The following is a 26412-nucleotide window of genomic DNA, read 5'->3' as shown; positions in this document are numbered from 1 at the left end:
ACTCAAAGAAAAAGTCGTTAAAACTTAATTCGCCCCAGAGCTAGCAAAATGGGGCCTGCAAGATTTAAACATTTTGTTAATGGGGAAATATAATCAAAAGGGGCTTTGGACTTGCAGAACACACCTTAAGGCTTGTCTGCTTGCGCAACTCTCAACATCTGAGTAGATGATGGGTTCCGGAATTTACTGGGCGATACTCCGGCACGACATGTACCAAAACAATCAAATTTACTTAACCTGAGCTAACACGAGGTGTCTGGCTGTGGGCAAACCTAGCCGTCGAGGGACGGAAGTGTCGCCACAGCAGAGAGTATTCATACACTTGCAGTGAATACGATATGAAACAAGCAGATTGAAATCCGCACACTGATCGGTTACCATCCACACAATCACTCGCAGGCATAAGGAACATGACGAGACCAGTTCAACATTAACACAGGCGTGGGCTTATGGTAACATGTATCAATAAAAGATCAACATTTGACTTCATTCAGGGGCGAAGGAGCCTTGAGTTGCAGGATTCCAAGTAAGGGTGTTCTTACTTCTAACCCGTGCACATGATCGACAGGTGTCGTAATGTTTAAGCCTCCAGGGTTGGCCCAGTGCTTGCTGACAAGGTGGCACGCGGCTTCAGTTGTAAACTGACATTGTCACCACTTCACGAGCTCCAAGCCCGGGCAGTACGACTGCCGCAAAAACCAACTCGCTAGCCACGTGGCCTCCCACTAACTGCCGGTGCCACGGCCCGCCAAACCCAACATATTCCTTGACTAAAAATCCTTGCTCTGGGAATACGACAAGGTCGATATCGGCTGTACAAGTAGTTAGTGGCGCCAGCGCAGTGGCATGCCCGCCAAAATTAAAGCCACCACGGCTCATCACTTAAGAGCACACTGCGCCGTACACGAGAGCGATGTGGTGTGGAGTCGCCCTGTGCTGCACAAACGTACGGAACAGTCAACACCTACTCATCTTCCCTGCTGCATCCTGCATGGCGACTCGCCCACGCCGCTCACTGACCTACAGCACTAGCGTCACTACTAGTTAGACAGTCCACGTACAATGGAAATATTTTAGATCTTGTAGCTGAAAACAGGCCTGACGTTATCGATGGCGTCAGTAAAGGGACAGGCATTAGTGACCATGATGTCATCAAAGCGGTACAGTTACTAAAGTTAATAAATCAGCAAGGTTAAGTAAGTACGCTGGGATGACAAAGTCATGGGATAGCGATATGCACATATACAGATGGTGACAGTATCGCTTACACTAGGTAAAAAAGGGCAATTCATTGGCGGAGCTGTCATTTCTGCTCAGGTGATTCATGTGCAAAGGTTGCCGACGTGATTGTGGCCGCACGATGGGAATAAACAGACTTTGAACGCGGAATGGTATTTGCGGATGGAGACATAGAAAATTCCATTTCGGAAATCGTTAGGCAGTTCAATATTTCGAGATCCACAGTGTCAAGAGTGTGCTGAGAATACCAAATTTGAGGCATTACCTCTTACCACGGACAACGTAGTGGCCGACGGCCTTCACTTAACGACGAAGAGCAACGGCATTTGCGTAGAGTTGTCAGTGCCAACAGACAAGCAACATTGCTTAAAATAACCTCAGAAAACAATGTGGGACGTACGGCACGGCGAACATATTTCTTAGGACAGTTCAGCGAAATTTGGCGTTAATGGACTTGGGTAGTGGAAGGCCGACGCTAGCGCCTTTGCTAACAGCAAGACATCGCCTGCAGCCTCTCTTCTGGGCTCGTGACCCTATCGGTTGGATCCTAGACCACTGGAAGATCGTGGCTTAGTCGGATGAGTCCCGATTTCCCTTGCTAAAACCTGATGGTAGAATTCGAGACCCCACAAAGCGATGGACTCAAGTTGTCAACAAGACACTGCGTAACCTAGTGGTGGCTTCCTGATAGTGGGCTGTGTTTACATGGAATGTGCTGGGTCCTCTGGTCCAGCTGAACCGATCATTGATTGGAAGTGTTTATGTACGGATATTTGGAGACTATTTCCATCCGACCAACTATAGAATTTTTTTAGATTACAATGCGCCATGTCACCGGGCCACACTAGTTCGCGATCGCTTTGAAGAATGTTCTGGATAATTCGAAAAAATTGTTTGGCCACCCAGATCGCCCGAGATGAATCCCATCGAACATTTATGGGACGTAATCGAGAGGTCGGTTTGTGCACAAAACTCTGCATCGACAACACTTTTGCAATTATTGATGTCTGAAGGGGACTTCCAACGACTTGTCGAGCACATGCCACGTCGAGTTACCGCACTTCGCCCAGAAATTCCAACGACTTGTCGAGCACATGCCACGTCGAGTTACCGCACTTCGCCCAGAAAAGGAAGTCCCACGCGATGTTAGGAGATATCCTAAGACCTTTGTAACCTCAGTGTATTTTTGACAGAAAGAGCACATAATTGTTAGAATTCCACTTAGAGAATGAATTGACATTTTTAGTTCCAATGCGACGAACGTTGAGGAATTATAGGTCAAGTTTTAGCGGATTGTAAATCGTGCACTGGAGAAGTACGTGCCGAGTAAGTGGATTAAGGGCGGAAAAGGCCCCATCGAGGTTTAACAACGGAATTCAGGAAATACTGAGGAAGCAAAGGCTGTTGCATTCTCGGTTCAAAAGAGAATGTATGAATGACGGTAGGCAAAAGCTAGTAGAAACTTGAGCGCTGTAAAAAGATTAACGCGCGAATCATAGTAATACCACCTGATTGACTTAGCAAAAGATCTTGCCGAGAACGCCAGAAAATTCTGGTCCCATGTTAAATCGTTAAGCGGGTCTAAGGTTTCTTTCTATCCAATCATTTGTTGACCTGTGTGATGTGGCAGTAGAAGCCTGCAAAAAGAAAGCCAAAGTTTTAAATTTTGCATTTCAGAAATCGTTCACGCAGGGGAATCGTACAAACATACCGTTTCACCATCGCACAAGCCGGTCGCTGTGGCTTAGCGGTTCTAAGCGCTTCGGTCTGGAACCGCACTGCTGCTACGGTTGCAGGTTCGAATCCTGCCTCGGGCATGGATGTGTGTGATGTCCTTAGGTTAGTTAGGTTTAAGTAGTTCTAAGTCTAGGGGACTGATGACCTCAGATGTTAAGCCCCATAGTGCTTAGAGCCATTTGAACCATTTGAACCATCGCACACACTCCCGTATGGAGGACGTAGCAATAAGCAGTCCTAGCTTAGAGAAACAACTGAGAGTTGAAAGCAAATAAGTGACCAGGTTCAGACCGAATCCCAGTTCGGTTTTCTAAAAAGTGCACTATGTCACTGGTCCCTTACTTAGCTTGCATTTATCGTGAATCTCCTCCCAAGCGCAAAGTCCCAACCGACTGGTAAAAAGCGCAGGCGACTCCTATATATAAGAAACTAAAAGAACAGCGTCCCAGAATTACAGACAGTATCCTCAACATCGGTTTCTGTAGAATTCTTGAACATATTCTCCTTTGGAATGTAATAAATTTCCTTGAGACGAAAAAGTTTATGACCACGAATCAGCACGGTTTTAGAAAGCATCACTCGTGTGAAACTCAGCTTCCCCTTTTCTTGCGAACCATGGATGAAAGGCAAGAGGCATTCCATACTCCAGATTCAATATTCCTAGATTTCGGAAAAATATTTGACTTAGTGCTCCAGTACAGACTGTTAACAAAGGTGTAAACATAAATTCCCAGTTGTGTCAGTTGCTCGAAGACTTCGTGAGTAATAGAACCCATTAAGTTGCCCTCGATTGCAAGTGCTGATCAGAGACAATGATATCGTCAGGAGTGGCTCAGGTAAGTGTGATAATACCGCTGTTATTTTCTATATGCATAAATGATCTGGTGGATAGGGTAAACCACAATCTGCGTCTATTTGCTGATGGTGCCGTGGTGTACCACATACCATAGCACCTCCGGTCTTCAGTGGAGGATTTTATAGATAAGCATTTGTCACAAGCGATAACAGATCATTCTGACAGCCCATTGGACGCAGCAGTGATCATTGTAAAAAATAAATCACCAGCTGATACAAATAAATACAGATTTTGTTGTGGTTGCTAAGACAGTGACTGGCACATACCTGATTCCAATCATTACAGAAACGTTGGACGATTTAGGAGAGTGCAAGTACTTTACAGTGATGGATCTAAGACACGGATGTCACCAGGCAGAGGTAGGCCTGGAGTAGAGACTAAATACAGCATTCACAGTACCATTAGGTCTTTACCTATACCATAGGATGCTGTTTCGGCTCAAAACCACACCAGCTTCATTCCGGATGTTATTAGATGGAGTGCTACATGGACTCAAGCCTAAAAAATGCCTGGACTATTTGGACAATATCATTGTATTATCAATAGATATGCTGGAACATGCGAAACGCTTGGAACACATGTTCAGCAGACTAAAATCAAAATGTCTGGTGCTTAGCACAGGTAAATACCATTCTCTGCCGAAACAGGTGAATTACCTTGGACATGTGTCTAGCGAGAAAGGTGTTCAAGCTGATACTTGCCTAATAGAGGCAATCTGGAACTTTACAACACCACAGTCCACAAAGGAGCTGCACTTGTTTCTGGGCTTATGATAAATATTATCGACAATTTGTAAAAACTTTTGCACAAATTGCAGGACTATTGACTCAGTTATTAATGAAGGATGTAGGAAGGATGTGAATATCCAGTGGTCAGCGGAATGTAAAATGGCGTTTGAATCAGTGAAGATAGCATTAGTTTCTGGTCTAGTATTGATCATTCCTGATTCTGAGAATGAATTTTGTAATATTGTTGCATTAATTTGTTCTGAAAGCGGTGCTTATGTTCAAGACCATAAAAGTGGGTTAAAAGCTGTGAGCTGTCTGGGGAAGTTAACCTTGCATCACTGAGCAACTGTTTCACCAGGTATCCAGTCTAGCTTACCAAATTCCCAACCAGACTAACATTAATTATAATCTTTTAATAGTCATACGACAACCGGTGATATATATATATATAAGAGAATTTAAATAAAAAGAAATAAATCTGTTTATATTTGGAAATTTATTTTAGCACTTATCATTGAAATTTCAGCATATTAAACTTGAGTCATAATTAAGCTGGTGCCATATTTAGGACTGTGAAAATGTGAGTTTGTAATCTTATGGAACACATCAAATATGGAGCCAAGATTGGGAGACTGCATACAACACTGCATTCGTAAAATAACACACGAAGAACGTTGAAACATATGCAAGAGGAAATTAACCACAATCAACCGATTCAATTTTCACCCAAAGAAGTTACGTTCGTAGCGCAATCCTGTCCGTCATGTAATTACCACACACTGGTATACTAAATTCATACTAACTCCCTGTGAAATCTTCCCGAAAAGAATAGCTGAGGGCTACTTTGATGATTACACCACATGCTTCACGTGGGCAACTTGGTTTACACAAAGAGTGTGACTCCACAATAATTTTGATAATTAAAATAAATTACATCGAAACGCAATTTACTAAAGAAAAACCTCGAACTGGTTACTATCGTCTTACTATTAACCTGATGGGGCAAACAATTGTACAAGCACGTGGTACTGGTCTCACAAAGTACACCCCACGTGGGTTGAACACAAAGAAAAGTTGCTATATTGAAAAATATTGTCAAGACGAGACGTTATAATCTCACGCACATTCGCATTTTAGATTGATGATCTTAGTTAGACTTACTGATCAAGACGTGGTTCCACTTTACTCACAAAGTAGTGACAAAGCAACTACCGGAAGATATTCTGAACCTCATACGCGAATTACACTGCGTCGCAATTTAAGATAACATTAGATATTTTAGAGCTAAACCTGAAATAAAGGTGATTAAATTTTCAGTTAGGCTGAACTTAAGAAATCCATTGTCCTACGGACTTAGCAGACACGCGCTTAGCCGGTGATCTTACCACTTCAGACGCTCGCCGCGGGCAGACTGACCTGCTGGGCTCCCACCGAGCGTGCTTCACAAATACAAACGGAAGTGACCAGAGAGGCAGCTCCCTATACCAACATGACAAGGGACGGACAGGACCATACTAAGAAATGAAACCTCTTTGCTTCTAGAAAGCGTAGCTACCTGTTCCGACGTTGGTCCTACTGTTCTCTAGCAGACAGGCTTGTCTGCTACCCTCAAGCATGCAACTAGAAATACATTTGCTCATTCATCCTCTCACACAGAAGGAAAGGGTGATGACGGTATCTTATCATATACAGTATATAAAAGAAAGCGGATGTAGGTTCCGTATGAGACTGTGTGACATGAATTACATATAAACTGTGTTTTAAAGTGTAGTAGTGTGACAGATCGTTCTTGTTTATGTGTAAAAGTAACACGTTCCACTACTCAGTCTCCTCCCAGATAGTTAGAAACGCCACAGTAAATTTAGAAGAGGAATTTATGCCGTAAATGACAACAGATTTAAGAAATTAACATGAAAGGAATCCAACAGAGACCTTTCAATTTATCCTCTCATGCAACGACATTAATGGGATGGTTGGTTCTACTTTGGCCAAAATATCGATGGAAAGGAACATCCAGTAGCATATGCATAAGGACAGCTGAACAAAGCTGAGTGCAGCTCCTTCACTGCAGAGATAAAATGCTAGCAGTTATAAATGGAATAGCATATTTTTGTTATTATTTATATGAATAGAAATTGAAAGTAATAAAAGATCATGTTTGTTGTTATTATTTATAGGAACAGAAATTGAATGTAATAAAAGATCATGAATCATTGAAATAGCTGTTAGGGCTGAAAGATCCTTTGAGTTGATTAATAAGATGTACACTCACACTCAGTGAGTTCAATTATGAGGTTATTCATAAAATAAACATGAAGATTGTAACGTACCTACACCAAATAAAACCTATATTCGTCTGTGAAAACGGACGCGATAAGCAACCTGGGCTATCAGTAATCGAAATCTAACCTGCATAACACTGTGTGCGTGTTGTCTGAGTGTCAGTTTGACTGTCCTTTAAGCCCTCAACAGATCGTTACATGAAAAACTTAAAACTAACATTTGGAGAAGCTATCTCAGTGCGTATTTGAATAAGAATTTACAAGTGATAAAAAATCTGCTTGTGCAACGGAATTTACTGGATTAGAGTACATGACATGTTGTGGTGTGCCAGTGTCACTGTTTTGGCCCTACGTTTTGCACTCACCTCTTTAGATGACTGCCTTTTTCCAAGTGGTTTACAGCAATTCGCAGCACATGCAGCAGCAGCGGTAAAGCTTATTGTTACTAAGAATGAATTTAATAAAATGGAGTTTGCTTGGGGCTTGTTAACTACTACATAACTTGTAAGAAGGGTTTTCATAAATTAAGTCTATTTAAAAACTTGAGAAATCATCATGACCAAGTATTAATAATGGCGAAATGTCTGACAATGACATAAGTATCAATAATGGCTGAGTGGCAGATTAAAAAATTATTTTAATTTCAAAGTTACATTAACATTTAGTAACCACAGCATATTTATGAATTAGATGTGGATAATAATTATTATTATTTGGAGGATAAGGAGACTTCTTTAATTGGCAAGCAAAACATCGGATTATTTCAAACTCGGACTAACAATCACGAGCCTAACCCTACAATTGTTCTTTACACTATGCTTGCGAATTTTACCTTGAATTCCATCTTCAAGCATAGTTAAGCCACCTAAATCTATCCTGGCCATATAAATTATATCAGGCCGTGAGTGTGGTAAGGTCTGCCATCACTGACGTGAGAGTAGCTTGGCACGTCTTTTGTCCCTGAGCTCTCTACCAACACTACTGAAATTTTACTCTCGTAGACAGACCTCGTATGACAACAACGCTTTCTATCGCGCTCCCATGTTTCGCCCTCAAATTGTTACTATCGATATCAGAGTGATTATTTATTTCCGAGGACTATCGCCATTCAAGGTTGTGTACAGCACGAAAATGCTGTTCCCCTATGGCATGACCAAACTGTGAATCAGTGAAAAGATACGTGAAGAGGATAAGTGTGGTATCGCAGAGAGCGAAGTGAACCAACACTAATGCCTTCGAACAATAAGAGCAGTTGGATTATCATGTAGGACAACTACCTCAATACTGAGCGTGTGAATGGGTGTTACTCACTAATTCTTACATGACTAAGGGAAAGATAAAGAAGTTCTTGAAAAAGTTTAAGTGTCATTATGAAGTCACTCAGATTACTTCAGCAGTGAATCTTAAAGTGAAGTTTCCAACAAAGGCGTCTACTATCCATGTTGAGTTAAACCTTTTAAAGGAATGGTGGATCCATTTCTACAAATTCTAGCAACCTAGTCAGTGCATATGAAAACGACCAAGAAAGTCAAGAAGCGTTTACCAGTAGATAAACATCATACATATAGCTTATCTTATATGTTGAGCTCACATGAAAATTAGTAATATCCAAGTTTTATTACGTCCAGATCTATTCAATACAACTTCTATTTTTTTAATTCTTGTTCAAGTGCTATTGTGATTCTATATTTATCTTAGTTACCACGGATCGTTCAGTTTGTGTTTTTAATGAGGGTTATTTCATAGTTGATTTCTTTTGTATATGCGTTTTCGAAGGAGAGAGGGAATGATAAAAGTTGCTTTCCTCAGGTGGCAGACTAAGAGATGGTTTGTTGTAGCCCTACATGTCACCAGCGGACGAATGATGCATACAGTTCACAATTAGCCATAAGAGTCAGGTGTGCTGTTCGCCAGACAGATGTATGTGCTGCTAACCAATCACCGGTGGACATTGAACTTGACTTTTTATGCGTGAGAAATGAGGAACAGCGTTCACAGGTTGAAAGAAGCATTCGTAGAGCTACAGAGAGAAGAACAAAAGGACAAAGTTTTCACCAAGATACAGGGCGAATCCAAGAACTGAGGCTGTCACGTCGCAAATTCAGAGTTCACCTTGCGAAAATAATTGACATTGTACCACAGAGGCTAATTTATTAAGAAAAAGAGAGTGATTGGAAGCAGCAGGAAGTGTATTGAAGAAAGTATTCGTCCCGCATCTCGTGGTCGTGCGGTAGCGTTCTCGCTTCCCACGCCCGGGTTCCCGGGTTCGATTCCCGGCGGGGTCAGGGATTTTCTCTGCCTCGTGATGGCTGGGTGTTGTGTGCTGTCGTTAGGTTAGTTAGGTTTAAGTAGTTCTAAGTTCTAGGGGACTTACGACCACAGCAGTTGAGTCCCATAGTGCTCAGAGCCATTTGAACCATTTTTTTTTAAAGTATTCGAAACAGCGGATGACGAAGATACATAGAAGTTGAATGACATGACTGGGCAAGTACACTGATGGCACGCACCACTAAAACTGCAGTACGTACAATGGCATACTACGTAACTGTCGAGTTTAGAACAGAGTATTCTAAACAGCACCAAGCCGGTACGTGAGCTAACACTGAGTTAGCGCTGAACACACAGGACGCAATGAAACAGTAAACAGCAGTTTGGGAAAAATACAGAATTGGCTGAGCATACTAGACAGCAAAATGACAGTACCTGGATTTTACGATAATTAGCAGATAGACTCAGTGGTGCAAGAACGAGGGTAGCGTTATTACAAGAAGCAGTTTGCCTTGTGGTAAACAGGCATCCGAGTTCGGCACTATTGCCGCCTCAACAATTCTTGACAGAGTTGAACCTAGCGAAAAAAGAGTGTCCTGCAGAACTGCAGCATGTGACAGAGATGACAGAAAAGAACTTGGAAATATTTTAGTACATAGCAACTGTAGAACTGAGTATGGACACAGCAAGATTGTATGTATTGAACAGATTGTTGGTAGCATGAATGAATGCAAGGTACCAGTGCTATGCAATTCATCCTTATCCAGGAAGATGGACTAATGTTGTGAAGATGAGAGGCGTGTTGCACCCTCGAATGAGTTCTGCATTTAGTCCTAAACGTTTTCAAATTTTTACTGGGTGAGTTCAGAGGCAAGCAGGCCAGCTCAGAACCAGTATGTCAATTAGGATGTCAACTTGGTTTTCCGATAATGTAGCAGAAGGCAAGGCATTAGCCGAACGTTGCCACGCGACCTCGCAGCGAGGGAACAAATGAGCAAAAATCGCAATTCATCATAACAGGGCAGTGTGAAGTAATGCTCTGTATCTCCAATCACCACAGCGCCACTGCAACACTAAAATGTTGCAGAAAGACCAGATCTCAGCAGCCAAGAATAGTTACTGAGGCACCACAATAACTCCCAGAACGCTGACAAGTCCAGTAACCCAGGGCAAATTCGCTCATTCAGCTAGAGCCTCTGTGTCAAAGGCGAGAGTTCTGCTTCTTAAACAACTGCTCAGAGCTCACGGACGCATTCAGTCAGACTGCCATTCTGTCGCTATTGCCAGTAACAGAGAGAATGACAGTCTCTTGAGTTTCAGTGAAACTACGATAAGCCAATCCAATGCAAGCCACAGCTATGGTCTACCACTGCAGCTTACTTGGTTTTCGCAGATGAGGAGATGATTAATATGCTGCCAGCCCTGCACCACTGAAGACCGTTCGTGAATTTTCTGCAAGCTGTCATCCCCACACTGTCCAGGCGTGGCACGTCCTCACAGCCCCTGGGCATTCCATGAGGATTTGCTGCAGTCTTTTGTTTGTTTCACGGCAGGAGACCAGGGCCTGTCCTTCACGATAACCGTCGTACTGGATCCTGCAGTTGGCTGCATTCACATAAGCGCAGAAAGGGCTGTCCACGAGAGGTGTAGAGCCGCCCTGTGCTACAAAAACATTCAGTAACAGACAAGAGCTATTGATCTTCCCCGCTGCAATGCGCCGACGCCACTTACTGACCTGCAGCACCAGCATTATGTCTCAGTGATGAGGTGCATCAGGTGTTCACCACAGCACGCCAATGAGACAGGACGCTCCATAACACAACGAAGCACCAACTTTACTCTGTGCCTTCATCCTGACAATAAAATTCCATTGCAGATATCACTGTGTTACTGATGCTCCGGAGATAGTATGTTACCACTTCCACGCTACCGCTCGGCTCCCTAACCCATAGTGGCCTTGGCCAACCCGGTTTACTGCAGCTTATAAAAGACAGGGCTGGTATTATTAATACTTCCACACGAAAAATGAGTTTAGTTATGTTTAATCACTGAACAGGGAGGAAGTGAATTGTGATACTCTTCACATAAAAGGTCTCTATCGCATTACTAAGAGAAATTGCAATGTAACATTCGATTTCATTTCAGTTTTCAAGAGTAGTTAGGGCTTGTACAACCTAACATAGCCGTAGCAACAGCATTTACTAGCGCAAATTTTGTTGTCAGCGGAATTAGGCACACGGTTAATTGGTAATCATTGGCACATGTTCATCAGGCCAAACTTCATTACAGACCAATTATTGCAGATGTTAGGCTCACGCAGCTTTTTATTCTGCTGCAGGCATATACTTCCGAACAGTTTGAAGGTTACTAGAGAACTCTCTCGTGCACAGCGATCAGCTGTACTGTTTTCTCTTTAAAAGAAATTTCTTATAGTAAAAAATTCCTATCCGACAACAAACATGAAGCCAACACGTTTATCACTATTTCTTACTGACTTGTAGTTTCTGACTTTATCATTTTGTTGACTATGTTGTAGCTGTAGTGTGTTGCGTCAATACATAATTACTGCAATTTCCACATTAAAGATGTTGCATACATTTTGTAGTTCACTACTTGAATACAGAATCCACTAGCGCTATATCGATCAGCACTACACACCTAATACGTATGAAATATTTATAACTGCTGATTCATAATTTCTTTTTAGTGTTGAATGTTAATACGAGGGTGTTAGTTGATTAGAAACAACGGTCGTAAGTCATTGGATAAACGTCGTGCAGACGAGTGCTGTAGCTGGTTCATGAAATAATTATTGCCCTTGTTCTGGCAGTGTTTACCTCAAGAAGCAATGATTACCTGAGGAAGTAAAATAATTGACGTACAGAGGCAGGGGACTTTGTATTCCGCTCGATCTTTTAAATTGCTCACAAATATCTTTGCGCCACCATCATGACTTGCGTACTTCGTTTTTTTCTACAACGAAACCCTCTTTCTTAATACTCTTTTGATCACAGGAAGTCCCAACGGAAAGCAAGCTATGTATTGAAGGTAAAAGGGAACATGCAGTGTCGCTGCAGTTGAGTAGAGCACATTTTTTCTCCTGTAGTGCACGAGGCCATGCAGTTTGTTCAAACTACTCGTGATGAGAAAACGGCAAATGCCATATGCCGATTTCACAGAAACTTCGCTCAGTGGAAGCGGAGCCAAAATATGCGATTACATACCTCAGGTTATCCGAAGATACTCGATCGTTTTGAGAAAACGACGGTCAACGTTTTCTACGTAATTTAGATGCCTTTTAGAGCGAGACAGCTTCAGCCGAAGTTGTAGCAATAGTGACTAGCGTCACGACCTCTGACTTTTGCGCCCCATGTTCGAAAAACGATTTTTATTTTATTTTACTTTATTCAGTTATCTACCCATGTCCGTTATCTACCCATGTCCGATATCTACCCATGTCCGTTACTACACGAATGTTTCTTATGAACTCGGGGGATGCAAGAGTTTTATTTTAATTGTAAAATACCTACTGGTTTTCACAATAAGTGTCATACATTTGTTATATAACATATGTATGTACTGTATTTTCAGGTTCTCTTGTTCTTATATTTCATTCTTATATCAGCTCTTACATTAATTCTTATATTTTATTGTTATGTTTATTCTTCAGGAAGATTTGGTGCATTCCCTTGGACGATAGATACCAATTGTAGAAAAATTCGAACATAGAAAGTTCGAACACCACGAGCAAGGAGCCAAGGCACGTTTTCTTCGTAGGGGTCTCGCTCAGGAAAGAAACGTTGTTAACATTGTTGAAGATCTCACGTGTTGGCAATAATTTCTCGGCAAATCAAGGGTAACGGATCACTTTACCCAAAACTGGCGCTTGCGATTGATTATGGATCAGGATACAGTACAGGAACTTCACCGAAAACAATTAACAAATAATTTTCTCTTTCTTTTATTTTATTATAGGAATGTGTGGTGTCTTTCCTTCCGGACATGAATCCACAACCTTCTGTGCGGACGCACATTTATGTTTGGTCTTCAGTGGGAATCTAAAATCAGCAAGCTTGGAGAAAATGGACGAGGACTGCGGATAGGTGTCGTTAGGTGGGAGTTTGGATCGGCCAGGGAGCCGGCCCTTGCAAAAACACTCTTGTCCAGGTGGCGCAGTGCTTAATGTAACTGCCTAGGAAGCAGGAGATCCCCAGCCGGGCACATTTTTTCACTCTTCGCCACTGTTTCCACATGAAGTCTAGAGGCAGCTGATATCATTAGTTCCTTTCCTTTCCTTTCTTTTCTCCCGCTCCACCTTCAAATTACATAATATTTATTTGTTTTTATTCTTTAAATTCTTTCACCAGAGATACTATCACTAAAAGAATGAGGACAACGTTAATTCAAAATATATTGGAAAACATTCCCGTAGTCATCTTCAACGGACAAGGGTAGATAAATGAGAAACGAAAATAAAAACCATAATCGGATTTCGAACATTGGGCGCTAAAGTGTGAAGTTGCGATGCTACGCACTGTGCCACTGCTCCAGTTAAACTACATTCGTGCTCATAAATTAAGGATAATGCTGATACATGGTGAAACAACGCTCTGGTGGGCGGTTTTCGGGTTTAAAACACCTCGGGGTATGTCCTTGCGGAGCATTTGACCTGGGGTCGTCGCACGGTGGCGCTGGCAGCAGTCCACATACGCAGAGGTGTGTTGGTGCATGTCAGAGTACGGCGCAGCGAGTAAGTGTGCAGACGTTTTCAGACGTGCTAATGTGTGTGCTGAAAATGGCTCAGACAACACATATTGATGACGTTATGAGGGGTAAAATACTAGGGCGACTGGAGGCTGGTCAAACACAGCAGGTCGTACGATGGGCCCTCCGTGTGCCACAAAGTGTGATCTCAAGATTATGGCAACGATTCCAGCAGACAGGATACGTGTCCAGGCGCTACAGTACGGGACGTCCACAGTGTACAACACAACAAGAAGACCGATATCTCACCATCAGTGCCTGCAGACGGCCATGGAGTACTGCAGGTAGTCTCGCTCGGGACCTTACCACAGCCACTTAAACAGTTGTCTCCAGACACACAGTCTACACAATACTGAACACACATAGTTTATTCGCCCGAAGACCTGCAAGGTGCATTCCACTGATCCCTGGTGACAGGGGAGTCCGTAAAACCTGGTGTCAAGAACACAATACAAGGTCATTGGAACAGTGGTCCCAGCTTATGTTCACGGACGAGTCCACGTATAGTCTAAAACGTGATTCTCGCCGGGTTTTCATCTGACGTGAACCAGGAACCAGACACTAACCCCTTAATGTCCTTGAAAGGGACCTGTATGCAGGTTGTGGTTTGATGGTGTGGGGTGAGATTATGATTGGTGCACGTACAGCTCTGCATGTCTTTGACAGAGGAACTGTAACAGGTCCGGTTTATCGGGACGTCATTTTGCACCAGTATGTTCGCCTTTTTAGGCGTGCAGTGGGTCCCACCTTCCTCCTGATGGATGATAACGCACGACCCCACCGACCTGCCATCGTCGAGATGTACCTTGAACAGAAGATATCAGGCGAATGAAGTGGTCTGCCTGTTCTCCAGACCTAAACGCCACGAGCACTTCTGGGATGTACTCGGTCGACGTATCGCTGCACGTCTTCAAACCCCTACGACACTTCAGGAGGTCCGACAGGGACTGGTGCAGGAATGGGAGGCATACCCCAGCAGCTGCTCGACCACCTGATGCAGAGTATGCCAACCCGTTGTGCTGCCTGTGTACGTGTGCACGGTGATCATATCCCATACTGATGTCGGGGTACATGCGCAGGAAACAATGGCTTTTTGTAGCACATGTGTTTCGGGACGGTTTTCTCAACTTATCACCAATACCATGGGCTTACAGATCCGTGTCGTGTGTGTTCCCTATGTGCCTATGCTATTAGCGCCAGTGTGTAGTATTGTATGTTAACGGGGCACCTAGAAACGACGGAGAGGCTCCATCCCCGCCTCAGTCGCAGTGGTCCACAACCCCATGACGACTACCGCAGTCCACTTCACCCCTCCGCCGCCCCACACCGAACCCAGGGTTATTGTGCGGTTTGGCCCCCCAGGAAATGTCTCGCACCAGACGAGTGTAACCCCTATGTTTGCGTGGTAGAGTAATGGTGGTGTACGTGGAGAACTTGTTTGCGCAGAAATCGCCGACATAGTGTAACTGAGGCGGAATGAGGGGAACCAGCCCGCATTCGTCGAGGCAGATGGAAAACCGCCTAAAAACCATCCACAGACTGGCCGGTTCATCGGACCTCGACACAAATCCACCGGGCGAATTCGTGACGGGGACCAGACGCACCTTCCCGCCCGGAAAATCGTGCGTTAGACCGTGCGGCTAACCGGGCGGGCCAGTTTTGTGTAATGCCACGTTGTGTGGCACCACATTCTACAATTATCCTTAATTTATGAGCATGAGTGTATACAGGGTGACTCACCTAACGTTACCGCTGGATATATTTCGTAAACCACATCAAATACTGACGAACCGTTTCCACAGACCGAACGTGAGGAGAGGGGCTAGTGTAATTGTTTAATACAAACCATACAAAAATGCACGGAAGTATGTTTTATAACACAAACCTACGTTTTTTAAATGGAACCACGTTAGTTTTGTTAGCACATCTGAACATATAAACAAATACGTAATCAGTGCCGTTTGTTGCATTGTAAAATGTTAATTACATCCGGAGATATTGTAACCTAAAGTTGACGCTTGAGTAACACTCCTCCGCTGTTCGATCGTGTGTATCGGAGAGCACCGAATTACGTAGGGATCCAAAGGGAACGGTGATGGACCTTAGGTACAGAAGTATGTGGTATCAGCATGATGGTGCACCTGCACATTCCGCAATTAACACTAGGCTGACCCTTGACAGGATGTTCGACGGGCGTTTCATAGAATGTGGAGGAAGCATAAATTGCTTGGCCAGCCCGTTCTCCTGATCTTACACCTCTGGACTTCTTTCTGTGGGGTACGTTAAAGGAGAACGTGTACCGTGATGTGCCTACAACCCCAGAGGATATGAAACAACGTATTTTGGCAGCCTGCGGCGACATTACACCAGAAGTACTGCGGCGTGTACGACATTCATTACGCCAGAGATTGCAATTGTGTGCAGCAAATGATGGCCACCACATTGAACATCTATTGGCCTGACATGTCGGGACACACTCTATTCCACTCCGTAATTGAATACGGAAACCACGTGTGTACGTGTACCTCACCCCTCATGGTAATGTACATGTGCGTCAGTGAAAAAGACCAATAAAAAGGTGTTAGCATGTGGACGTAATGTGCTGTTACAGTCTCTTCTGTACCTAGGTCCATCACCGTTCCCTTTGGATCCATACGTAATTCGGTGCTCTCCGATACACACGATCGAACAGCGGAGGAGTGGTACTCAAGCGTCAGCTTTAGGTTACAATATCTCCGGATGTAATTAACATTTTACAATGCAACAAACGGCACTGATTACGTATTTGTTTATATGTTCAGATGTACTAACAAAACTAACTGGGTTCTATTTTTAAAAAACGTAGGTTTGTGTTAAAAAACATATGGTTTGTATTAACCAATTACACTAGCCCCTCTCCCCACGTTCGGTCTGTGGAATCGATTCGTCAGTATTTGAAGTAGTTTACGAAATATATCCAGAGGTAATTTTAGGTGACTCACCCTGTATACACACTAAAACACACGTATAGCACTTCGAAAATTTTGACAGTCGTTTTCTCACAGGCTGTTGAGTAGCTACGGACAAGTCGAGACACGGTGTTCACTTGTTTTGACCCCTCCTACACTGAGCGTAGTTTGAGGCTATGGCACTTGTCGTGTTCTCCTCGTCACTCTGTCAGTACGTAGGAGGGTTTCGCTGTGGGCGCATTGTCATGTGTATAGAGGACAGTAGGGAACCCCGTCGAGGCAGGCAGGTAACGCGGAGCGCGCGGTGCCGCAGGAGCTCGACGCTGAAGAGCGTGCGCAGCCTGATGCGGCTGGGCAAGCAGCGGCCGTCGCGGCACGACTCTGACGGCGAGGAGGGCGGCGAGGCGCGCCAGCGGCTGCTGTCGGGCGGCGACTCTGCGGGCGACGCGCGCTCTCTGGGCGGGCTGTCGCGGTCGCGCTCGCGGCCCGGCAGCCAGACCTCGCTGTCCTCGGGGCCCGCAGACGCAGACGCCGACGCGCCCACCAGCCCCGCCGCGCCGCCGCCGGACCAGCGCCGGCCCTCCCTCTCGGCAGTGGGCTCCCCCACCCAGGTACTGCTAGCAGCCTCTCTCCACACACTGCCTTCACTGGCGAATTTCAATCCTCCGTCGCTTCCCACTTCTCCTGAGAACCACACCTGACAAAAAGACGTGAGAAAATGAAACGTCTACAGCCGTCCTCATTTTGTAGCAACCAGTTTCGGCGCTTCAGTAGCTACGGAAACTATCTGAAAACATTCGTCTCAGCACTCCAATCATTGAATGATTGGAATGATGACACCAAAGTTTTCAGATAGCCTGCGTAACCACATATGTAGGCCACTGATGCGTCGTATATAGGGATCGTGTCAGCCTCTTCAACCTCAACTACAGCCTGAAGATGACGCATTCAAGCCCCGAAACTAGTTGCTATAAAATAAATAAAATCATAAGGTCGGCTGTAGGCGTTTCATTTTCTCTCAATAGTAAACGGCCGTAGTCCGCAAGATCTCCTGTCAAAATGATGGCCATACAGAAACTCTATAAAAAAATTGTCACCGCCAAGAGACATCTAGCTAACACCGTCTAAGACCGCCTCTAACCTTGAAAATGACCTCAGTTTGGCGAGGAAGAGAGTCCACAAGTTTTTTCGCCCATCCCATATCCTCCTGAATCCACTCACTGTTGACCAGATATTGTACTACTGCTGAATTGTGCGCATACTGAGTCCTACATTTCACATGCTGTTCCTGGTAATTCCAGACTTTTTCCATGGGGCTACACAGTGTGTCCCAGTCCCGTTAGGACTGCTTTTCTGAAATTCCAGACTGAAATGCAGCATTACGATCCTCTAAGTTTCAAAACCAGCTGTGTTGAAGCTGCAGCAGGCGTCCTGGCCGCGAATGTAACAGTGCGTGTCTGACACTCGTCGCAAAATGACGGTGGAGCAACCAGGCAACATCAAATTTCGTGTTCAGTAAGGTAAGTCATTCAATGAAACATTTGATATGACGAAAAGTGTTCGTGGTACCTTTTGTTTAAGTCGTTAAAATGTTTTACGATGGTACGCTCTATTTCGTGACGGCAGGGGGAACGTAAGGAGGCACCACGAGCGTCAAAGGTACGAACAAGTCGCACGGACGAAAATGTGCAAAAAAAAAAAAAAAAAAAAAAAAAAAAGCCGATATCATGCCATCAGCTACACGTGTTTCTGCACGACTCATCGAGGAGGTGTCAGGAACACCTGAAATAATAGTGTACAGAATTTTGACCAAGAATTTGGACAACACGAAAGTCTGAATGCGGTTAGGACCGCACACACTTTCAGGCGACGAAAAACATGGCAGAGTCCAACATTGCAAAGACGTGCTACAGGCAACCCAAAGTGATAATAACTTGACGAAATCGATTGTAACTGACGATGAGATATTGCGTTTCTAATACGCGCCCCTTACAAAACGGGAGACTGCAGCCTGGTTGACCCCACAGAAGCCGGAACCAAAGAAAAGACGCGTGCAGAAGAGTCGTGCTAACCGTTTTCTTCTATTTCAAAGGTATCATTCACAAGAATTTTGTACCACAATGTCAAACTGTTAATTCTAAGTATTATCTCGGGGTCCTCCATCGTTTGTGTGAGAGAATTCGCCAAATTCGAGCCGAATACCGAGAGGTAGGTTCCAGATCGCTCCTCCACGACAGCGCCCCAGTCCACAAAGCGAAGATTATGCGCCAGTTTTTGCCTAGGGAACGGATCACACTCCTGGATTACCCGCCGTATTCACCCCGTTTTCCCCAGACGACTTCCGCTTCTTCCCCATATTGATGCTGGAAATGAAAACACGCAGTTACGATGCAGTTTAGGACACTCAAGAAAATTCTTCTACAGTATTTCACGCAATTCCAAGAAAGGACGACAGTAACTGTTTCAAAAAGCTTTTAAAACGAGTTCAGCAGTGTACTGATTCAGTCGAAGGCTATTTTGAATAATACGGTAATTTCGTGAACACAATCCATCACTTTTATTTTCATAGCTGAACTCGGAACATACTGAGGAAGACAGGATGATTTAGCGGGCCACTCGACGTGCGACGCTGTGCCTCACTGTTCTTCAAACCACCGACTATGAGATTAGCTCTGTGAAACTGGCTGTCGTTGTCTGGCAATACCAGAATGGCGACTCTTGGTTCACACTCGTAGTAACCAGAATGGATAGGCCAAAGTCAACATCCTCAAAATATCACACAGCTACCTCTGATCTGAACCAAACTGTCCATTCAACACGGACTGATCGCTTCTACGTCGATCCATCTTACTGTCGTACAACCGACTATGCGTACAGGTATTACTTGAGTTGCGTCAATGGTCGAGGTTCATATAACTTCCTGGTATCAGTTGTATACCACTTACAGAGTGCTGTATTACTAACAAGGGAACCTCCCCATCGTACCCCACTCAGATTTAGTTATAAGTTGGCACAGTGGATAGGCCTTGAAACACTGAATACAGATCAATCGAGAAAACAGGAAGAAGTTGTGTGGAACTATGAAAAAAATAAGCAATATAAACAAACTGAGTAGTCCATGCGCAAGATATGCAACATCAACGACAGTGCGAGATCAGGAGCGCCGTGGTCCCGTAGTTAGCGTGAGCAGCTGCGGAACGAGAGGTCCTTGGTTCAAGTCTTTCCTCGAGTGAAAAGTTTAATTTTTTCTTTTCAGACAATTACACTCCTGGAAATTGAAATAAGAACACCGTGAATTCATTGTCCCAGGAAGGGGAAACTTTATTGATACATTCCTGGGGTCAGATACATCACATGATCACACTGACAGAACCACAGGCACATAGACACAGGCAACAGAGCATGCACAATGTCGGCACTAGTACAGTGTATATCCACCTTTCGCAGCAATGCAGGCTGCTGTTCTCCCATGGAGACGATCGTAGAGATGCTGGATGTAGTCCTGTGGAACGGCTTGCCATGCCATTTCCACCTGGCGCCTCAGTTGGACCAGCGTTCGTGCTGGACGTGCAGACCGCGTGAGACAACGCTTCATCCAGTCCCAAACATGCTCAATGGGGGACAGATCCGGAGATCTTGCTGGCCAGGGTAGTTGACTTACACCTTCTAGAGCACGTTGGGTGGCACGGGATACATGCGGACGTGCATTGTCCTGTTGGAACAGCAAGTTCCCTTGCCGGTCTAGGAATGGTAGAACGATGGGTTCGATGACGGTTTGGATGTACCGTGCACTATTCAGTGTCCCCTCGACGATCACCAGTGGTGTACGGCCAGTGTAGGAGATCGCTCCCCACACCATGATGCCGGGTGTTGGCCCTGTGTGGCTCGGTCGTATGCAGTCCTGATTGTGGCGCTCACCTGCACGGCGCCAAACACGCATACGACCATCATTGTCACCAAGGCAGAAGCGACTCTCATCGCTGAAGACGACACGTCTCCATTCGTCCCTCCATTCACGCCTGTCGCGACACCACTGGAGGCGGGCTGCACGATGTTGGGGCGTGAGCGGAAGACGGCCTAACGGTGTGCGGGACCGTAGCCCAGCTTCATGGAGACGGTTGCGAATGGTCCTCGCCGATACCCCAGGAGCAACAGTGTCCCTAATTTGCTGGGAAGTGGCGGTGCGGTCCCCTACGGCACTGCGTAGGATCCTACGGTCTTGGCGTGCATCCGTGCGTCGCTGCGGTCCGGTCCCAGGTCGACGGGCACGTGCACCTTCCGCCGACCACTGGCGACAACATCGATGTACTGTGGAGACCTCACGCCCCACGTGTTGAGCAATTCGGCGGTACGTCCACCCGGCCTCCCGCATGCCCACTATACGCCCTCGCTCAAAGTCCGTCAACTGCACATACGGTTCACGTCCACGCTGTCGCGGCATGCTACCAGTGTTAAAGACTGCGATGGAGCTCCGTATGCCACGGCAAACTGGCTGACACTGACGGCGGCGGTGCACAAATGCTGCGCAGCTAGCGCCATTCGACGGCCAACACCGCGGTTCCTGGTGTGTCCGCTGTGCCGTGCGTGTGATCATTGCTTGTACAGCCCTCTCGCAGTGTCCGGAGCAAGTATGGTGGGTCTGACACACCGGTGTCAATGTGTTCTTTTTTCCATTTCCAGGAGTGTATTATCTGTCCGTCCATCCGTCCGATGCGAGGTAACTGCGCCGTAGTATAGGGACGCTACACCCAAACAAACATCGAAACACACGACGTCAGTCGACTACAACGCGAAAACGTTAAAAACATATGTTTTGACAGAGCAAAGGGAAAACTGTGCGACTGTGAAACTGTTGCATTCAAGTTTTGCAGTTTATGTGACAAACTGTTATGTTTTCATCACTTTTTTGGGAGTGATTATCACACCCACAAGAAAACCTAAATCGGGCAAGGTAGAAGAATCTTTTTACCCATTCGCCAAGTGTACAAGTTAGGTGGGTCGACAACATATTCCTGTCATGTGACGCACATGCCGTCACCAGTGTCGTATAGAATATATCAGACGTGTTTTCCTGTGGAGGAATCGGTTGACCTATGACCTTGCGATCAAATGTTTTCGGTTCCCATTGGAAAGGCACGTCCTTTCGTCTACTAATCGCACGGTTTTGCGGTGCGGTCGCAAAACACAGACACTAAACTTATTACAGTGAACAGAGACGTCAATGAACGAACGGACATATCATAACGTTGCGAAAATAAAGCAAGTAAACTTTTCACTCGAGGAAAGACTTGAACCAAGGACCTCTCGTTCCGCAGCTGCTCACGCTAACTACGGGACCACGGCGCTCCTCAGCTCAGACTCTCATTGATGTTGCCTATCTTGCGCATGGACTACTCAGTTTGTATATTTTGTTAATTTTTTTCATAGTTCCACACAACTTCTTCCTGTTTTCTCGATTGATCTGTGTTCAGTTTTTCAAGGCCTATCCACTATGCCAACTTATAACTAAATCTGAGGGGGTGGATTGGGGAGGTTCCCTTGTAAGGGTGGCTAACATTTTGCCTGGTGAACTTAGTTTAATGTCTATTTTCCTGCATCACCCAACATGTTCATCCAATCTTGCATCTATGGAAAAGTTTTTCTTTTTTCTTTACACAGCTGGCATGTCCAAGTCATCTCCTAAAATCAAACTAGTCCAGTGCATAGATGACACCGCCATCTTTGCCCGCTATCCAGTGCTTCACTATAACACGAGATCGTTTCACCACCTTAATAGTTTCCCGTCTCAGTGTAACTCCGTACCCAAGCATCAATTTCGCCAACATTCAGTCGGTAGTCATAAGATAAATTGCCCCGTCTAATCTATCTCCCCAAGCTGCATCTCACCATACGCCATTATTCCATCCAAATTACAAAATCATTGAAGCGTTTAGGGCTAGCTTTCGACCGAAAATTAACCTGGAAACCTTATTTATAACTGTCCAACAGAAACCTTATAATATACTCAAAGTACTTCACGATATGACGCGAGGACTACATCTTGCTAATCTCATTCACCTCTACAGTCGGACCTATTCTTATGGTCATCAATGAATACTCTCTCGCATGCGTCTTTGACCAGCCATTTAAGTTCTCTCCCCTCCTGAACTAACTAGAACGTCCACGACAATTCACATTTCGAGAACTTGAAAGAAATTCCAGTATGTCCTCTCTCCTCAATTAATCATCGCCACCGCCGTGCCTCTACCAACATAGGCCTTCACCTCTTCGCCGCCAATCACTCCACACTCTATTTCAAGGTACTTTCAGTGTGCTCCAACTTGTTGAATCAGAAAACTATCCTTCCCACCAGCTATAGCCCCCTATCCCCTCCATAAATTAAGGTTCTTTTAGCTTTAGTCTCACTTTCAACTTCGTAAAATCTAACATCATAACTACCGCCCCATTCTGTTATAGAGAAGTGAAACATAGGTCCTACACCAAAGAGATTAATGACTGATCCGAGCAGCATAAGTGAGGTTTATACTTGCAGAAAACAGTTGATCAGAAAGAGTTCAGATAAGGAACGATGACACCATAAAAATACACCAAATTCTCATACGAAAAACTGATGAAATCCTAAAAATTGGGTCAAATACAAGATGATAAAATTACAAATGAAAATTAGCTACATCCTACTCCCATCAGGAAGACGTCCTGGAAAGTAATGAATTGTTAAATCGGAATGGACTAAATGATGTAAGCCATGAAGCTGATGAACTATGACTTTAACATCCTTCTCCAGCACTACATTGCAAATCCTTTCAGTTTCTTGCTCTCCAGTACTCTGAAAGTACATGTTTCATTCTCATACATTTTTCCATTGTCCGTTAGCCAGTACAGTGCTTCAGACATAAAACTTTAAAAAAATCTTCCTCTAATTCATTTCAATTTTTAAGACCAGTAGGGCTCATTTGTAGAAGAAAGCTTCCTTTGCCTGCATCAGCTTGCCTCAGATTTTTTTCGTCAGTCCCGTGTTACCCTTTTTTACTGCTTCCCCAGTATGATATTTATAAAATCACCAACGTCTCATTTTCTTCCACTCGTCACTTTCATCTTAGCTTTGTTTGCGTTCAGCCCGTATTTTCTGCAAAATAGACCCTGTGCAACAATTCTTCTAATGTTTCTGTCAGCTGAAAACTCTACAGCGTCTGGCAGTGTATGTGGCTTACCTACTGCGAGCCATTGCACGTGAACTCACTCATCTTCTCATTTGCCTACAAACATGTCCGTAAACGCTTCCATAATCTCTTTATAATGTAACTTCTTTAACGTAAGAGTCTTAAAACGAAATCTGCATCCCATTCAGCAAATTTCCTAATAAAAGGGGTGAAAATAGGTCGATTATAAACTAAAAGATAAGGCAGATTAGGGTTTGAAGTCCCGTTGACATCGATGTTACAAGAGACGGACCGAAAGCTTGGAATGCGTCAAGGATGGGAAACGAAATCGACCGTGCCCTTCCAAAGTAACCATCCCAGAACTTGCCTGGAGCGATTTAGGGAAATCACGGAAAACTTAAATCTGGATGGCCAGATGCGAATTTGAAATTATATACTCTACAAATATCACGAAAAGAAAACCACACCTCTGTCAGCTCAGCATGTCGGCACTTTGAGCTCGCTCCGACCCACGTTTGATCAGTAAAGGCGAACTCAGTCACGCATATTGTTTGCAGCAATCAAATATCGAAAACCAGAGTGAGAAGCATAACGCACAAATGCAATAATTAGGCATAAGATGGAACTTGTACATTTAAATTCGAGTAATGATTCTCATATTCACCGAATATTGACTTAATTTTACGAATCTAAATTTAACTTAATTTTGTTGACTTCATAAGTGGAGCTAGTTTCTTTAATGCCCCTTTAAATTTTTGGAGCTACGTAAAAGTTTTTATTTTCCTAAAAATTACGTGCAGACATCAAATTCACTCTTTCCATCCAACAGTGAGATGAGCTGACGTTCTTTTTCTTCGTTCCTTTCTAGTGAAATAGGACCCTGGGCAGACTAGATGTAATACTTGTTTTCCGACCACCCAGTAAGTTACATGCTGAACACAGTGCGTACCTCAGAGTCCGTAGAATTATCGTCATTGCTTAGTATACAAACATTCGATCTCCAGCACATTTTTCGTATCGCTTTGCCTATATTTAAGAAAGTTAACACCATTTAGACTACATGCATGGTGCAATATGACCTGCTACGTAGCGTGACACTGTAGCTTAATCGAAGAATAGAGAAAAAAGTCATCAGGGCCGGTTCGAGAACGTACTTCGACACAGTGGAGTATCACTTGGCTCTTTCCCCACCAACCTTTCTCGTGTGCTTTCCTTTGTGTTAATTTTCGCTGTTAATTACACTGAAGCGCCAAAAAAACTGGTATACAGAGATATGTAAACAGGCAGAGTACGGCGCTGTGGTCGGCAACGCCTATATAAGACAACAAGTGTCTGGCGCAGTTGTTAGATCAGTTACTGCTGCTGCAATGGCAGGCTCTCAAGATTTAAGTGAGCTTGAACGTGGTGTTTTAGTCGGCGCACGAGCGATGGGACACAGCATCTCCAAAGTAGCGATGAAGTTGGGATTTTCCCATACGACTATTTCACGAATGTACCGTGAATATCAGAAATGCAGTAAAACATCAAATATCCGACATCGCTGCGGCCGGAAGAAGTTCCTGCAAGAACGGGACCACCGACGACTGAAGAGAATTGTTCAACTTGACAGAAATGCAACCCTTCCGCAATTTGTTGCAAATTTCAATGCTGGGCCATCAACAAGCGTCAGCGTGCGAACCATTCAACGAAACGTCATCAATATGGGCTTTTGGAATCGAAGGCCCACTCGTGTACCCTTGATGACTGCACGACACAGAGCTTTTCGCATCGCTTGGGCCCGTCAGCACCAACACTGGACTGTTGATGATTCGAAACGTGCTGCCTCGTCGGACGAGTCTCGTTTCAACTTGTATCGAACGGATGCATGTTTACGGGTATGGAGACAACCTCATGAATCAGTGGACCCTGTATGTCAGCAGGAAACTGTTCAAGCTGGTGGAGGATCTGTGAAGCTATGGGGCGTGTGCAGTTGGAGTGATATGTGACTCCTGATACGTCTAGACACAATTCTGACTGGTGACACGTACGTAAGCATCCTGTCTGAAAACCTACATCCATTCATGTTCATTGTGCGTTCCGGCGGACTTGGGCAATTGCAGCAAGACAATGCGATACCCCCACACGTCCAGAATTGCTACATAGTGGTTCCAGGAACAATCTTCTGAGTTTAAACACTTCCGCTGACCACCAAACTCCCTAGACATGAACATTATTGAGCATATCTGGGATGATTGCAACGTGCTGTTCAGAAGAGATCTCCGCCCCCTCGTACTCTTACGGATTTATGGACAGCCCTGCAGGATTCATGTTGTCAATTCCCTCCGACACTATTTCAGTCGAGTCCATGCCACGTTGTGTTGCGGCACTTCTGCGTGCTCGAGGGGGTCCTACACGATATTAGGCAGGTGTGCCAGTTTCTTTGTCTCTTCA

The 26412-nt window shown here is 44.6% G+C and overlaps 1 protein-coding gene across 1 annotated transcript in view; it reads left to right on the top strand.

Annotated features, from left to right (window-relative positions):
• Positions 1 to 26412, top strand: part of LOC126195117 (otoferlin-like) — a 376779-nt gene that overhangs the window by 44229 nt on the left and 306138 nt on the right. Inside the window, exon 4 of the mRNA XM_049933641.1 lies at positions 17136 to 17373. Coding sequence (XP_049789598.1) covers positions 17136 to 17373 — 238 coding nt within the window. The remainder of the gene's footprint in view (positions 1 to 17135; positions 17374 to 26412) is intronic.

Source organism: Schistocerca nitens, chromosome 1 (assembly GCF_023898315.1).
Source record: "Schistocerca nitens isolate TAMUIC-IGC-003100 chromosome 1, iqSchNite1.1, whole genome shotgun sequence".
Taxonomy (NCBI): Eukaryota; Metazoa; Arthropoda; class Insecta; order Orthoptera; family Acrididae; genus Schistocerca; species Schistocerca nitens.
Note: the sequence above shows the minus strand (reverse complement) of the source record. Positions and strands in the feature narration are given on the sequence as shown.